This window comes from Salmo trutta, chromosome 7, assembly GCF_901001165.1.
Source record: "Salmo trutta chromosome 7, fSalTru1.1, whole genome shotgun sequence".
In the NCBI taxonomy this organism is placed as follows: Eukaryota; Metazoa; Chordata; class Actinopteri; order Salmoniformes; family Salmonidae; genus Salmo; species Salmo trutta.
In genome coordinates, this window is record NC_042963.1 from 11512315 (window position 1) to 11530071 (window position 17757).

General features: G+C 43.5%; 1 protein-coding gene across 7 annotated transcripts in view; it reads right to left on the reverse strand.

Moving 5' to 3' along the window:
• Positions 1-11954: 11954 nt before the first annotated feature.
• Positions 11955-17757, reverse strand: part of akap13 (A-kinase anchoring protein 13) — a 95596-nt gene continuing 89793 nt past the window's right edge. For 6 of the 7 annotated variants that reach the window (XM_029757971.1, XM_029757976.1, XM_029757974.1 and 3 more), the window contains 7 exons: positions 17109-17273; positions 16931-17001; positions 16304-16348; positions 16024-16074; positions 15431-15895; positions 14835-15162; positions 11955-14701 (listed from right to left, as the gene is read on the reverse strand). In XM_029757971.1, coding sequence (XP_029613831.1) covers positions 14643-14701; positions 14835-15162; positions 15431-15895; positions 16024-16074; positions 16304-16348; positions 16931-17001; positions 17109-17273 — 1184 coding nt within the window. In that variant the 3' untranslated portion in view covers positions 11955-14642. The remainder of the gene's footprint in view (positions 14702-14834; positions 15163-15430; positions 15896-16023; positions 16075-16303; positions 16349-16930; positions 17002-17108; positions 17274-17757) is intronic. The other variant, XM_029757972.1, reaches the window with a different exon arrangement.

Consider the following 17757-nt stretch of genomic DNA (forward strand, 5'->3'; position numbering starts at 1 on the left):
ACGGTGACGAGTGACAGTGACCTGAGGCAACTTTGGAAGAATATTCTAGACAGACAGATTACTAAATTAAACTCAAGATTTCAAGAAGACACATATGGGATCATGCAAGCGGCAGCCTCCTTTTCCAAAGAATCCCAAACCTGCGGCCTTAAAGAGCAGCTGAAAACCACATGCGATCATTATGCAATATCAATTGAGGATGCTGAATTCACTGTTTTTATTCAGCAGTTGAGTCGCAAAATGAACATGGGAAAGAGTGACTTTTCCTCCATAATGAGTGTACTTGAGTGCTGCCCTGATGATATTTTCCCTAATATAAACTCTCTGTTAAACTCTCTGTTAAACTCTCTGTCATTGTCACACTTCCAATGACATCATGCAGTGCAGAGAGACTTTTCTCAACAACAACTAGGATAAAAAATCGTCTTGGCACATCAATGACAAGCGCCGGGCTGAACCACTTCAGTTTGCTGTCTTTTGAGCGTGGACTGACAGATACATTGGATTATGATGAAATCATCACCACATACAACTCAAAGCCTCTCCGTCTGCGCCTTGTGATGTAGGTCACGCCTTATGATACATCTACTAAAGGTAAGGTACCTTTCTATAGTACTACTGCCCGCCGTGGTATACAGTTGAAGTCAGAAGTTTACATACACTTAAGTTGGAGTCATTAAAACTCGTTTTTCAACCTCTCCACAAAGTTCTTGTTAACTAACTATAGTTTTGGAAAGTCGGTTAGGACATCTACTTTGTGCATGACACAAATTTTTCCAATAATTACAGACAGATTATTTCACTTATAATTCACTGTATCACAATTCCAGTGGGTCAGAAGTTTACATACACCAAGTTGACTGTGCCTTTAAACAGCTTGGAAAATTCCAGAAAATGATGTCATGGCTTTAGAAGCTTCTGATAGGCTAATTGACATAATTTGAGTCAATTGGAGGTGTACCTGTGGATGTATTTCAAGGCCTACCTTCAAACTCAGTGCCTCTTTGCTTGACATCATGGGAAAATCAAAAGAAATCAGCCAAGACCTCAGAAAATAATTGTAGATCTCCACAAGTCTGGTTCATCCTTGGGAGCAATTTCCAAACACCTGAAGGTACCATGTTCATCTGTACAAATAATTGTACGCAAGTATAAACACCATGGGACCACACAGCCGTCATACCGCTCAGGAAGGAGACGTGTTCTGTCTCCTAGAGATGAACGTACTTTGGTGCGAAAAGTGAAAATCAATCCCAGAAAAACAGCAAAGGACTTTGTGAAGATGCTGGAGGAAACAGGTACAAAAGTATCTATATCCACAGTAAAACGAGTCCTATATCAAAATAACCTGAAAGGTCCCTCGGCAAGGAAGAAGCCACTGCTCCAAAACCGCCATAAAAAGCCAGACTACGGTTTGCAACTGCACATAGGGACAAAGATCGTACTTTTTGGACAAACGTCCTCTGGTCTGATGAAACAAAAATAGAACTGTTATGGCCATAATTACCATTGTTATGTTTGGAGGAAAAAGGGGGAGGTTTGCAAGCCGAGGAACACCATCCCAACCGTGAAGAACGGGGATGGCAGCATCATGTTGTGGGGGTGCTTTGCTCCAGGAGGGACTGGTGCACTTCACAAAATAGATGGCATCATGAGGGAGGAAAATTATGTGGATATATTGAAGCAACATCTCAAGACACCAGTTAGGAAGTTAAAGCTTGGTCGCAAATGGGTCTTCCAAATGGACAATAACCCCAAGCATACTTCCAAAGTTATGGCAAAATGGCCTAAGGACTACAAAGTCAAGGTATTGGAGTGGCCATCACAAAGCCCTGACCTAGATCCTACAGAAAATTTGTAGGCAGAACTGAAAAAGTGTGTGCGAGCAAGGAGTCCTACAAACCTTACTCAGTTACACCAGCTCTGTCAGGAGGAATGGGCCAAAATTCACCCAATTTATTGTGGGAAGCTTGTGGAAGGCTACCCGAAACGTTTGACCCAAGTTCAACAATTTAAAGGCAATGCTACCAAATACTAATTGAGTGTATGTAAACTTCTGACCCACTGGGAATGTGATGAAAGAAATAAAAGCTGAAATAAATATTTCTCTCTACTATTATTCTGACATTTCACATTCTTAAAAATAAAGTGGTGATCCTAACTGACCTAAAACAGGGAATTTTTACTGGGATTAAATGTCAGGAATTGTGAAAAACTGAGTTTAAATGTATTTGGCTAAGGTGTATGTAAACTTCCGACTTCAACTGTACATGGTAACATCAAATATAGAGACCATCGAGATTAAAATGCGCCTGAACATGAGTTTTATGTTGTTGGCAACTGGTCTAACGTTACTGTCTTATTTTGATACGCTGGGATAGGTAATTATTTGTATATGTAACAAGGTTACTCCAAGTACTATGCACTAGTATAAAACGATTGTATTACGAAATAATATACGGAGCACATCGCAAAATAAATGTAATAAACAAGTAGAACATTTTTCTAGGCCTATCCAAAAAAAAAGATTCTGGCTACGCCCCTGCCTTGAGGTTCTTGAGAGAGCAGCCAAGGAAGTGAGAGAAGGGAAGAAAACCATTAGAGCAGCAGCAAGGATGAATAAATAGACTGAATGACACTGAAGAGGTATATTGACAAAAGATGTAATGGAACTGTGCGAAAGAGAGGCTATGGTGGAGTAGCAGAGGCACACAAGGTCTTATCTGATGTCATGGAGTCTAGCTTGCTAAACATATTAACAATCTCGTGCACCAGTTTCATGGGCTTAGTTGTCTCAAATGCAAAAAACTATGAATTGGCACATCGACACAATATCCCTGTCCCAGACAACTAGTCAAGAAATGGAAGGGTAAGTGATATTGAACAGAGTTATCTATATCTGAATGTAGGCATACATTTAAGATATAAAATATACCATACCCCCATTCCGTGAATTAAACTTTGACCTACCAGCATCATCACCCACTTACCCCAAGGAGGCTCAACTTACCCTGTCCTATGCTCAACTTACCCCATACCCTGGCTAAGTTGTGCCAAGAGACCACTTTTTTTGGGACAAGCTATGTTTTCAAAACTGTTATGTTTACATGAATTCTGATCCAGGGATACACAACATCCTGAAATATATGTGGATATCTTTGTTAGATAGAATACTATATTTCCCTTGATGTAGGGATGCTGAATGTAAAAAAATTACTCAACATACCCCACTCTCCCCTACTCTGTGGTTTGGCTTCAAAGGCACCAACAATATTTTAATATCACAGAAACACCTACCAACCGATACAACATACTGTACTGTAACAGGCATGAGCACTTCCTCAAAATACTGTATATTTACATACAGACAGACACAGAGGGCTGTGATAATTGGTTAGACACCCAGTGGGCTGTGTGGTGCAGCTCCCCCAGGAGGCCCAGTCAGATCAATAAACGGTCCGTTTGGTCTGTCCAGAGCAGAGCATGGTGGAGCCCCAAGCCCATGGTCGGCATGCGATGAAGTCATCCTCTCTCTCTCACAGAGCAAGTAAAGCATGAGCCCATTGGACTCTCACATTTTCACCCGGCCTGGCGGCCCCTTTGATCTATTGTTCTGCCAGAGCGATTTCCTGCCTGTTCACCAGTAGCTGGCTGCTGGGCCTGGTCAGCCTAGTGCTAATGAAAGCACACACAATCAGCCCAGAACCTTCCACTAGTCCAGCGCCAACGGCCGCGTGAGCGTTAAGCTCCCAGTGAACGGGCACATTAAAAGACACTTGTTGACATCTATAATGGAGCAAAAAGGATTTAATTGCGTCAGCTGCGGCTACGACCCATAGGTCCTATAGTGGCCTGTGTCTGTGAATCTTGCGTAATATTCCTAGCCTCCAATTTTGGGGAGGGTGAAGAAGATGCTCTTTAATTTCACCCCCCTCCCCCACCATGTTCCCCCTCACTCCCTTTGTAGTTGCCGCCTCAAAGCTAGGCGATGTTGGAGGAGAATTAGGAGAGAGCCTAGTCGTGGCAGGCTGGTGAGTAGAAGGCGGTGGTGGAGAAAATAACAGCCAAATGACAGAGCATGCTGTGAGGGGCAGCATTTACTGGAGCACAGAAGATGATGACCGCACCCCCCAACTGCATGCTTGCCCAACCTAGTCTCAGAGCATTTCGTACTTTTCTATACAAAAATTTGCCCACTCCATTTAATATTATATGTTGCGTTTCATATGGTATGTATCAATTTGAGGATTTACATCATCCATTTCATATGATATGTCTACGAATTAGAATTTGTATAATACAGTGCATTCGGAAAGTATTCAGACTTTTTCCACATTTTGTTACGTTACAGCCTTATTCTAAAATGGATCCTCATCAATCTACACATACAACCCCATAACGACAAAGAGAAAACAGGTTTTTCCAAAATTTAGCACATTTATTACAAATAAAAACTGAAATTCCTTATTTATGTATCTATTCAGACCGTTTGCTATGAGACACAAAATTGAGCTCAGGTACATCCTGTTTCCATTGATCATCCTTGAGATGTTTCTACAACTTGATTGGAGTCCACCTGTGGTAAATTCAATTGATTGGACATGATCTGGATAGGCATACATATATCTACATAAGGTCCCATAGTTGACAGTGCACGTCAGAGCAAAAACCAAGCCATGAGGTTGAAGGAATTGTCCGTAGAGCTCTAAGACAGCAATGTGTCGAGGCACAGATCTGGGGAAGGGTACCAAAAAATGTATGCAGCATTGAAGGTCCCCAAGAACACAGTGGCCTCCATCATTCTTAAATGGAAGAAGTTTGGAATCATCAAGACTCTTCCTATATCTGGCCGCCTGGCCAAACTGAGCAAGGGCCTTGGTCGGGGTGGTGACCAAGAACCCAATGGTCACACTGACAGAGCTCCAGAGTTCCTCTGTGGAGATGGGAGAACTTTCCAGAAGGACAACCATCTCTGCAGCACTCCACCAATCAGGCCTTTATGGTAGAGTGGCCAGACGAAAGCCACTTCTCAGAAAAAGGCACATGACAGCCCGCTTGGAGTTTGCCAAAAGGAACCTAAAGACACAGAGACCATGAGAAACAAGATTCTCTGGTCTGATGAAACCAAGATTGAACTCTTTGGCCTGAATGACAAGCGACACGTCTGGTGGAAACCTGGCACCATCCCTACGGTGAAGCATGGTGGTGGCAATATCATGCTGTGGGGATGTTTTTCAGCGGCAGGGACTGGGAGACTAGTCAGGATCAAGGGAAAGATGAATGGAGCAAAGTACAGGCAGATCCTTGATGATAACATGCTCCAGAGCCCTCAGGATCTCAGAGTGGGGTGAAGATTCACCTTCCAACTGGACCCTAAGCACACAGCCAAGACAATGCAGGAGTGGCTACAGGACAAGTCTCTGAATGTCCTTGAGTGGCCTAGCCAGAGCCCGGACTTGAACCTGATCGAACATTTCTGGAGAGACCTGAAAATAGCTGTGCAGTGATGCTCCCCATCCAACCTGACAGAGATTGAGAGGATCTGCAGAGAAGAATGTGAAAAACTCCACAAATACAGGTATGCCAAGCTTGTAGCGTCATACCCAAGAAGACTCAAGGCTGTAATTTCTATCAAAGGTGCTTCAACAAAGTACTTAGTAAAGGTTCTGAATTCTTAACTAAATGTGATATTTCAGTGTTTTTTTTATATACATTTGTAAAAAAAATTCTAAACTGTTTTTGCTTTGTCATGATGGGGTATTGTGTGTAGATTGATGAGGGGGAAAAACTATTTAATCCATTTTAGAATAAGGCTGTAATTTAACAAAATGTAGAAAAAGTCAAGGGGTCTGAATATTTTCGTAATGCACTATATGTTACGAATTTGAAAAACGTACAATATGTTATGAATTTGCAAACATATGATATGTAACGAATTCAAATGTTTTGTTGCAAACGTTAGCTAGGTGGCTAACATTAGTTAGGCTAGGAGTTAGGGTTAAGTTAGGTTAAATGGTTAAATGGTTAAGGTTAGGGGAAGAGTTAGCTAAAAGGGTTAAGGTTAGCTTTAGGGTTACGGGAAGGGTTAGCTAACATGTTAAGTAGTTGAAAAGTTGCTAATTTGCTAAAATACGAAAGTTGTCAGTGATGAGATTCAAACACACAACCTTTGGGTTGTTAGACGTTTACGTTATACGCCCACCCACCTTACTTAAATTATTTTGCCTTAAGTAATCTTCTGCCTTATGTAACCATCCCAAACGTAACAACCAATATTAATGGGAGTTTATCAAAATATGATTTGTTTTCAAATTCTTGTGGGTCTGTGTAATCTGAGGGAAATATGTGTCTCTATACATTTGTCAGGAGGTTAGGAAGTGCAGCTCCGTTTACACCTCATTTAGTGGGCAGTGTGCACATAGTCTGTTTTCTCTTGAGAGCCAGGTCTGCCTAAGGCAATCTTTCTCAATAGCAAGGCTTTCCTTAATTTTGGGTCAGTCACAGTGGTAAGTTATTCTGCCACTGTGTACTCTCTGTTTAGGGCCAAATAGCATTCTAGTTTGCTTTGTTTTTATGTGAATTATTTCCAATGTGTCAAGTAATTATCTTTTTGTTTCCCATGATTTGGTTGGGTCTAATTGTGTTGCTGGCCTGGGGCTCTGTGAAGTCTGTTTGTGTTTGTGAACAGAGCCCCAGGACCAGCTAGCTTAGGGGACTCATCTCCAGGTTCATCTCTCTGTAGGTGATGGTTTGTTATGGAAGGTTTGGGAATAGCTTCCTTTTAGGTTGTTGTAGACTTTAACGGCTCTTTTCTAGATTTTGATAATTAGCGGGTATCGACCTAATTCTGCTCTGCATGGATTATTTGGTGTTTTACGTTGTACATGGGGGATATTTTTGCAGAATTCTTGTTTTCCCCATTTTGTGAATTCTTGGTTGGTGAGCGGACCCCAGATCTCACAACCAATGAGGGCAATGGGTTCTATAACTGATTTTATGTTCATTTTGATGGCATAGAAGCCCCTTCTTGCCTTGTCCTTCAGATCGTTCACAGCTTCGTGGAAGTTACCTGTGGCGCTGATGTTTAGGCCGAGATATATATAGTTTTTTGTGTGCTCTAGGGAAACAGTGTCTAGATTGAATTTGAATTTGTGGTCCTGGCGACTGGACCTTTTTTTGGAACACCATTACTTTTGTCTTACTGAGATTTACTCTCAAGGCCCATGTCTGACATTATCTGTGTAGGAGATCTAGGTATATATATTTTATAATTGAGAGTCTTAAAAGTAGCCACCCTTTGCCTTGATGATGGCTTTGCACACTCTTGGCATTCTCTCAACCAGATTCATGAGGAATGCTTTTCCAACAGTCTTGAAGGAGTTCCCACATATGCTGATCACTTGTTGGCTGCTTTTCCTTCACTCTGCGATCCAACTCATCCCGAAACTATCTCAATTGGGTTGAGGTCGGATGATTATGGATGCCAGGTCATCTGATGCAGCACTCCATCACCCTCCTTCTTGGTCAAATAGCCTTTACACAGCCTGGAGTTGTGTTGGGACATTGTCCTGTTGAAAAACAAATGATAGTCCCACTAAGCGCAAACCAGATGGGATGGCGTATTGCTGCAAAATGCTGTGGTAGCCATGCTGGTTAAGTGTGCCTTGAATTGTAAATAAATCAATCACAGACAGTGTCACCAGCAAAGCACCATCACACCTCCTCCATGCCACACATGCGGAGATCATCCGTTCACCTACTCCGCGTCTCACAAAGACAGGGTTGGAACCAAACATGTCAAATTTGGACTCATCAGACCAAAGGACAGATTTCCACCAGTCTAATGCCCATTGCTCGTGTTTCTAGGCCCAAGCAAGTCTCTTCTTATTATTGGTGTCCTTTAGTAGTGGTTTCTCTGCAGCAATTCGACCATGAAGGCCTGATTCACGCAGTCTCCTCTGAACAGTTGATGTTGAGATGTGTCTGTTACTTGAACTCTGTGAAGCATTTATTTGGGCTGCAATCTGAGGTGCAGTTAACTCTAATGAACTTATCTGCAGCAGAGGTAAGTCTGGGTCTTCCTTTCCTGTGGCGGTCCTCATGAGAGCCAGTTTCATCATAGCGCTTGATGGTTTTTGCTGCTGCACTTGAAGAAACTTTGAAAGTTGATGAAATTTTACGGATTGACTGACCTTCATGTCTTAAAGTAATGATGGACTGTTGTTTCTCTTTCGTTATTTGAGCTGTTTTTGCCATAGTATGGACTTGGTATTTTACCAAATAGGGCTATGTTCTGTATACCACCCCTACCATGTCACAATTCACCTGATTGGCTCAAACACATTAAGAAGGAAAGAAATTCCACAAATGAACTTCTAACAAGGCACACCTGTTAATTGAAATGCATTCCAGGTGACTACCTCATGAAGCTGGTTAAGAGAATGCCAAGAGTGCGCAAACCTGTCATCAAGGCAAAGGATGGCTACTTTGAAGAATCTCAAATATAAAATAGATTTTCATTTAACACTTTTTTGCTTACTACATGATTCCATATGTGTTATTTCATAGTTATGATGTCTTCACTATTATTCTACAATGTAAAACATAGTAAAAATAAAGAAAACCCTGGAATGAGTAGGTGTGTCCAAACTATTGACTGGTACTATATATGTTTTTGCTGTTTGTTCTTTGTTATAGAGCCAAAAAAGATTGGAGAAGTGGTTTATCCATACATCTCTGTTTTGGATAGAGAACTTTTCGTGTTGTTTGTTTAGGGTGTTCCAATTCTATGGATTCTTCCATTCCATTGAGCTGATTTCTGACCTGCTGTTCCTTCTTTTTCCGTAGTGTATTTCTGTATTGTTTTATTGATTCACCATAGTGAAGGCGTAGACTCAGGTTTTCTGGGTCTCTGTGTTTTTTTTTATCTCTCTCTCTGCCTCTACTGGGATCAATACAACCCTAATGCCATAATTTACGAGTAATGTAAAAGGCTTGAAAAAATTGCCTATTCGGCACATCAGGGATAGAGAATCTATTAGCAGAAATGAAGATTGAAAAGGCGGAGGGAGGAATGGAGGGGAAGGGAGAAAAAGAGGGAGAAAAACAAGAAGAGAAGGAGAGAGAGCGCTGCAGAGCGGAAGCAGCCTAGTTCTGAACCTTTAAGAGTCCAGGTGAAATATGATTTGCCGATGATGGGAACCGCTGAGGAGGTAAATGATGAACCACAGCGCGGCCACCTCATCATAGCCACCCCCAGGGAGAGGAGGCCCTGAGATGGATGGAAATGGCTTCAGTCCCTCTGCCTGCCATTTCCATCAGACAGTGACTGAGTTCAATATTAACCCATAGGCAGGGTGCTGCCTGCGTGGAGCGTGGAGGGAAGGGGAGAGGCAGGGAGGTAGTGTGAGGCACTGAACTGTGGTGCTTCCAAGGTGAAATATACAAAATGAAAAAAAGAACGTGAGACCTGTGAGAGGCACAAGCTTGTATAAACCCAGGCTGGCCAGTTCTACAGCTTTCATCATAAAACAGACATCAGGCAGCCATCCATCTGAGAGGACTGCCCATCTCATCAATGTTGTCATCAGCAGACAATACCAGACAGGCTGGCCTCTTACAGTCTACATACGATATATCTTAATATTTGATAGTCTTTCATTGATGATGCCTCTACATTTTCTAATAGCAGGAGGATATGCTTTATCCGGTATCAAGGTGTTTTCCAAGTCATGTAGGCTATAGGCCTATGCTCTACTGAGGCAAATCATAAAACACTGTAGGGGAGAGTAGGGTAAGCTAAGCCACCCTTGTTTCTAGGGAACCATACACAAAATTAATAATTTGACCAAATATTAAGGAACAGTTCATAATTTCATGAGTCCGTGAAGAAACCACATAGAAAATGATTTTCACAAAGTCAAATTAATTTGTGTTAGAGGTTTCATGATGCTTGTATCTAAACCAAAGTAGATCATTTTAAGATTGGTCTATACATCAGTTAGGGTCTCTATACGCTTAAATATGAAGTCCTAAACCTAGCATGAAAGTGCATCCTTGTAGCTGTGTGGGCTAATATAGTGAAAATGTTTGCCTTGAGGTAAGTTGAGCCAATGGAAAGTTGAGCAAATGGAGGTGTTTTCTTCCCAGGCGTAATGCAAGGCATTATCACTTGGATATGAGGCAACAACTGTGTTAAAAGTGTAATTAAAAAAAGTACAACGTTTTTGCTAGGTGTGAAGCACGTGTTAAAAGATGCTTAAAATGATTAAAAGACAGAAAAGCGATTGTGATTGTGTTGAATTGTGTTTGGAAAATAGACATGGTGTTAAAAAGGTAGTGGTAATATTTCATTCAGTACAGACATTTGTAGATGGCTCAACTTACCCCATACCCAGGATAAGTTGGACAAGCTAGGTTTGTAATGTTGTACATGAGTGTAATGTTTACATGAATTCGGATTATTTCCAGGGATATACAACATCCTGAAATATATGTAGATGTCTTTTTTAGAAATTATACTATATTTCCCTTGACGGAGTGATGCTGAATGCAAAAAATGAACTCCAGCTCTCCACTATGTTTACTATCACACAGAGCAGCTCACTGAGGTTTGTCCTATAATACTGTATGTAAAAGGAGAATAATGACTCATATCACCCGTCTGCCACTATTGTTCTAGCGAACATACGGATGATATTTATATGCCCGTCGTCACGCAACACAACAAAGGCTCAGGTTTCTTTTGATTGTTTGTCCCTTTCCTTTCTTCCCCCAGATGGAGCAGAATGGCTTGGCTCTTTCACATTACACACCAATCTGCACCAGGAGCTGGAGAAAGGTCACTACTGACTGTGAGCAATGCATGATAATATCATCCTTTACAAGCCAAATCTTTGCTGATCTGCTCTGCTCACATTCTAATGGTGTGACAGGTCTCCCAGTCATTCTTCCACTGCCGTGGAGGGAGAGGGAGGGAGGTAGGGCCAGGGGATTTGGAAACACTTTGAAAAGGTCATACTAGCGAAGATGAATATGTGGTTAGGTGAAGTTATAATGGCAGACATCTTGTAGGCTGGAGCTCGGGGGCTTTTATAGCTCTGGACCGGAGTGTGTGACATTTCAGAGAATCTGCCAGAGAACGCTCATTACAGCCTAAGACAGCGGTCTGTAATCCTTATCCAAATACCATTATCAATCTGACTTTAAAAGTCAAATACGGATACCAATTTGGACAACATAAAATTCAGTAACACAGAAAATAAGAGTGGATAATGGGTTAGTTATACCACTGGTATTTTCATGAGTTTAAAAATATATTTGGATGAAGTGTTCTTTTTATGACAAACTTGAGAAAAATGAGTGCACATTCTTCTGTCAAGACTTGGGATAAGATGAAGATTGGATCTGATTACAAACCATTTTCTTATCTTCTTCCCCTCCTCTTACCTTAAAGTCCTGTGTTCCTCCTCTGCGCAGTGCGGTATGGTGCAGGCCAGCTGGGCAGGGTCACTTGTCACGGACAAAGGCAGAGCTAGTCACGTCCAGAAGTGGGCTCTGCCACATCCTCTCCCACAGAATCCCTGCTGAAGCCACTCTCAGCCCAAAGAGCTAGCAGTGAGCTGGATGAAGAAGCATGCTACAGTGAGAAAAAACAGCATATTTCTATCTTGTCAATGGAGTGGAACACACCAGCTCAAAGACAGACAACGTCCCCTGCAAAGAGGAATGGCAGAGAGAGAGAAACAACAGGTGGCTAAATCAAACATACCCTCCGTACAGTTGGCATCAGTCAGTCAATTAAGGCCTACATTCACCCAATAACTGTGAAACACGATCCTGTCCTGACTGACTGGCCATTATGTGTGGTCCAGAGGTACACCAAAGCCATTCTATTCTAGTACAAGCTATTAACACACGAAGACGAGGGGAGAAAATAGACACAGACACACATCTCAGTTGACAAACAATAATAGTTATTTATTAAGGGGAAAATGAATGTACATTTTATGCCTCCAAAACAGGGAGGACACTGATAAATAAAGCCTCATTATAAAAAGCTTCAATTGATCAAAAAATCCACAATCAATACTTTAAAAGTTTAATTTGTACATGACACGTATTTACATAATTGTTGCTTTGCCCTTTTTAAAATTTTTTTTTTTTTACATGGAATTCAGCAAGAAAATAAAAATTGTACCTTTTTAGTACAAACAACATATTATCTTAAAAGCACTGGTTTACAGTATCACTGTCAAACACACTCCAACCCCTCACAGATGCTGGTTAACAGTGCATTTCAATTTGAGCATAATATCTTTGCATTTGCCACAATGCGTCATGTACAACATTTCCGAGCTACCGTAGCACTGCTCCACTTCTATACCATACACGGCCATGACAGTTCATTCCTGGAGGAATATAAAGTGGTAGGGTAGGATCTACTGTAGGTGCGTTCCCACCTGTCAAAAGTGGAATCTGTCTATTAATGCAAGTCAGTGTGTGAATGAACCAATCAATCAAAATGCCAATGATACCTTCCTATGCTTTCACTTTTCTAAAATCACTACGCAAGGCCATAATACGCCACGTTAACGTGATGGTTCACGTTTTATATATATGACCAGGGGACGTTGATGTGAGATATCAAGATGACAAATGCCACAGAGTGAATAGTGGTGGGAAAATTGACAAAGCTCTATCTGATGGTCCAAAAAAAGGCAAGATTAGCCAAGGCAGAAAAAAATAAGCAGAACAGTTATGAGTTAGTGATTAGCACCATATTTCAGTTTTACAGACAGTCAGGAGAGGGGATGGCCTTGCTGTGCTTTCGCTTTCAATTCTGCTCATTGGCAGAAAAGAGAAAGAACATATCTCTGCTGAAATATTAGGCTTTATGCAGCTCTGGTTATACGAATCAAAACCCGAAACTGGAGCGTGGATGGGGGGGAAAAAAATCAATGAATAAAATCCAGGGACATGAATTATTCTGGACCATTTGAGAGGCACAAGAGAGTTTATGGCACCACAGTCCATCAATAGAAGAGCAGACTGCAGGGAAAATAGGGAAATATGGGGTTGTGTCCAGAGTAAAGGTTTGGTTTGGTTTTAATAAAACAACCGCCTGTCCTGCAGGCTGATATATCAGTGTAATTCCAATGGGATTAACAAAGGGAATGGTTGGTCACGTCTAGATTAATATATTCCAATATCAGCATTCAAATATTACTAGGGGAAGAAAATCTGAATTTCGGTCCATTCTTGTGAGATAGCTATTCCTTAGTTTCGACTCAGTCTGGGTCATTTGAATGATTGTCACTCAATTTCAAGGAGTCTCTTCTCTTGTAACAGAGTGAATATCTAAAGTGCTCATCACCTTCAAACCGTGTGTGCCAGTATTGCATTGCAGTGATTGACAAATAAAATGGTTCACAAATTCAAGTGTGCAGTGGAGGAACAACAAGTACCGCAAATGTTTCTTCTACCCATTCAGGAACTGTAACAAGCAGTTTTCATCATTACATTCAATTGCAAAGTGGACAATTATCTCCCTTACACAGACTCTCTCTCTCTCTCTCTCTCTCTCTCTCTGAGACATGCTCATCTTTCCTCTGCTACAAGCTATTCCTTCTCTTTGCTTGTCTTCCATTTCTCCCAGACTCATTCATCCTCCTCTCATAACTCTGAGTCAGTCATGTTTCCTCTGCCCCGACCTCGAGTCGCTTTTCTTTAGAACTTCTAAAATGTTACCTTTTAGTCATTTAGCGGACGCTCTTATCCAGAGCAACTTACAGTAGCAATTGGGGTTAAGTGCCTTGCTCAAGGGCAAAACAACAGATTTTTCCACCTAGGCAGCTCAGGGATTCAAACCAGCAACCTTTTGGTTACTGGCCCGATGCTCTTAACCACTAGGCTACCTGCCACCCATTTGAGTGATTACATTGCATAACTTCTGATGTAGAGTTGATGGGAGAAATTACCCTCTGGTTCCTTACAGGCGGGAATGAAGCATTATGGGGCCCAGTGTTAAGCAATACCTTGACAAGTATGACAAGAAACACCCATCGTATAAGCTTGACTCACTCAACTGGAGTTGTTAAATAGTGTGTATGCTCTCTTTTGTCATTTTGGCTATTAGGGTATACTTGAATTCGCAAAATGCAGAACATTCTATAACAGGTCCCACGGCACCCGAAGATCTTCCCTTCAGATAGAAAATGAATGTTAGCTACTGTATACCTCATGAATGATAAAACTTCCTTTAGCCATGTATAACTCCTGAAACTGTCCAAATCACATCTGAACACTATCAAAGCCAAGGCAACCAACCCATGCAAGCCAATCCAATCCATGCCACATCAGACTTGCAGAATCCTAATTCTGTTCATCCAAAAGTCACACCTCGACACTTCAGAATTGCAAATGGGAAGTGTCTGCATGTTTCCCTAAAAATGGTCACAGGAAATGCTCTAGTTGTACTTCCTGTCCATGGCCATCCCCTTCAGGTCATTAGGTAGGGTACAGGATGTCAATGGGGTGCATATCTATCTTCCCATGCTAGTACTGAGTCTGGGCAGTCAGCTGATGCAGTCACTGTGATGCTGTGAGTGTGGGGCATTGTGGGATAGTGGAGGACCAAGGAATCAGCAGAAGAAGATCTCTCCATCGGCCTGAAGCTCTGTGACCCCAGTGTTCTGGGGATCTGTGGAGAAGAAAGATGGACGTATAATTTCGTTAGACTACACTGTAACAATATACGTCAGTGTCTAGCACAGGCAAGTAGACTTTTACCATGGCTCTATTTTCCTTACAAAGATGTGTGCTGCTAGTTGTACCTGGCTGTGATTGCTGTCCCTTCCCCTTCTTCTTCTTCTCCTTCTTGTCCTTGGTCTTGGCCAGCTGCATCAGGCGGTTAGGGATTTGGTTCTGGCCCTCTGTGCTGCTCTGGGCCTTAGAGCTGGCGTTGGAGGATGAGAAGGGGTTCAGGTTCTTCCCTTTCCTCTTGGAGCCCATCCTGAGGAAGGGGTCTTTGGTGGCGGGGGAGGAGGACAGCTCTGCCTCCCCTCCACCAGGCTCTTTATCCAGAGAGGTGGAACTCTGGAACTTCATGGACTCCTCTGAGGTGGAGGAGGCCGTCCGCTGGGTCCTGTGTGCCTGCTCTGCCTACCGATCAAATCAAACACCACGCAACAAGAAAAATAGTTAGCTTTAGGATTAGAAGCTCAGGCTTGAGCCCAGGTGGAGGTTAGGGTAAGCAGTAAGTAAAGGGTTATTCTAAGGGCATCACTCAATAATGTATGTGTAGTCATTTGTGGTAAAACGCTATTACATAATAGCAGTTATGTCATATCTGGAGCGCAGTAGTATAAGGTAGCAGACAGAGACCAATGAGCAGCACGGTGGGATTGCAGCGCCAACTGTTCTAGCTCACCTCAGCCTTTTTCATCTGCTCCACCATCTCAGCCTCCCGCCGCAGAGTCTCCCTGTCTCTGTCCAGCTTCCTCTGGGCGTCCCTCAGCCTCTCCAGATCCCTCTGGTACTCCTCCTTCCTCTTCTGCAGCTCCTGCCTCTCCTCCTCCAGCTGCCCGCGCCTCCTCAACGTCTCCTCATCCTGCTCTTTCACCTGCGCCTCCCTGTCGCTCAGCCCCGACTCCCTCACCTCCCACTCCCTCTCCCTCCTCCTCCTCTCGTCGGCGTGGGCCGCCTGCTGGCGCTGCAGGTTGGCCACCTCCTGCCTCTGCTTCTCCAGGCTGCGCTGCTTCTCCTGCTCGATCAGGGAGTTGGGCCGCGAGGAGGAGGAGGACAGGGAGGAGGTGGACGAGTGGCGGGAGGCTGGCCGCTCAGCCAGAGCATGACGCTGGTCCTCGATGAAGGTGTCCTGCTGAACCACCACTGCCTGCAGAGCACACACGGGTGTAAACAGTTGTATCCCCTATACTAATGGATGGCTTGTGTGTCCGTGTGCTTTGTTAGCAGCTCTTTTTGGTCTAACCAGAGAGGAGATGTGAGGAAGAGTGTCTGTACCTGCAGCGTGTTGAGGAGATCATGGAGATGTGTGACACTATGGAGGACCTGCTATTAGTCAGGAAGAGAGATGATAAAACACTTAGCTTCTGCATATGGTTACACAGTAGGTACATACACAATAAAATACTTCCTATGAAATAACCTACTGCATAGCACTGTCCAGCAGAGACTAGAGAGGCGTGGGAGCAAGTAGTGATGCCTCTCTCACAGAGCCAGTTAGTCAGTCAGGGATGTACAGTATGCTGGACGCCTAACATAGCGTGGGAGTCAGACCTACCTCACTGTTCCTCTTGAGCAGCAGCAGTAGGTTGTTGTTGCCCCCCTGTGGAAGAAGACAAGCACAGCTGCAGTTAGTTACTGAGATATTAACAGCGCCACTGAGGCGAGGGGCCATGTTAATCACCTCCTCTGAGGAAGAGCTTGATCCCACCTGCCTGCCGGGGAGGCCTGGGCCTGAGCAGAGGAGATTATAGGCGTTCAAAGCACAGGGCTGCTCCCACACAGCCCAGCCCGGCCCAGGGGCATCACCTAGCCTAATGGAGCCTTAACAATATGGACTTCCTCAGCTTAGCTCAGACCTCAGTCCAGGGCCCAGGGCCGGCTGGGCTAATGTCTGTCTGTTAATGTCAGTGGTGGTGATGGGCAGATGCAGGCCTACTGAGACACAGCTCAGTTTAAATCCCTCCTGATGGCGTGGGTTAGGAGAGTTAAAAAGAATGCAAAGTTCATGCCCAAAGTGCACTGTGTGTGTGCGTGGTGTGGTGTGGTATGTGTGTTGTGGTGGGTGTGTGTGTGCGTGCATCCTTTGCTGTGGCTCTCACACACACACACACACACACACACACACACACACACACACACACACACACACACATCTCTGAGCTGTCTTAGTTACTTTAATTACCTTCTTCAACACACTGTCTGACTCAGTCCTCCGAAGGTCTAATGAGTCCTCCCCCTCTTCTTTCTCTCCGTCTGGAATGAAAAAGAGGACACCTTTAGCCCACAGCTACAGTTACTGACAGTCAGCTGCAGTACGACAGCCAGTCAGGGTACATCGGGAGAGAGGGGGGTGTTCTTACTCTTAGAGATGTTCATCTGGTGGCTGTCGAAGCCTCCGAAGGTCTCAGCGCGACGAGGCAGACAAACCGGCCCCACACTGCCCCCTGATGCATCCTGGGTACTGGATACCTGCTGCCCCACGGCCCCACCCAGACTGCCATTCACCAGCACATGGAGAGTCTCCACTGAAACACACAAACCACACCCGTGAAGATAGGTCCTGCGCTCTGGTGTAGAGGGCCACAGAGATCATTGCAGCGTGGTTTGCATTTTTCATGCTGTGGGCGGGAGAGGGCAGGCGGTCAGACAACTGCGGGATTAATACTTTTTTTTTGGTGCAGAATATTTGGAAACGATTGTCTTTCTGCCTTGTATGCGTTAGCCTATCTATTGTGTTAACATAACATTTTTCACATTATTCATACACTCACAATTAGCTGCTTCAACTTCAGTAGCCTACCGCTCCTCTCCTAGTGTGGCGTGTGAGATCAAGTGTGCCTAGTATATGTGTGGTCTCAATGAAATGGAGTAGGCTGCCTATGCATGGGCTGAGAATCACACAGCGGTTATCTTTCCAAGGAAATGAACTTAACTATGATTAGGCTCAAACAAAGTGAGTCGAGCTGCAGTCAAGACATTTGATCATCCATGATCATCCAATTCATTTGG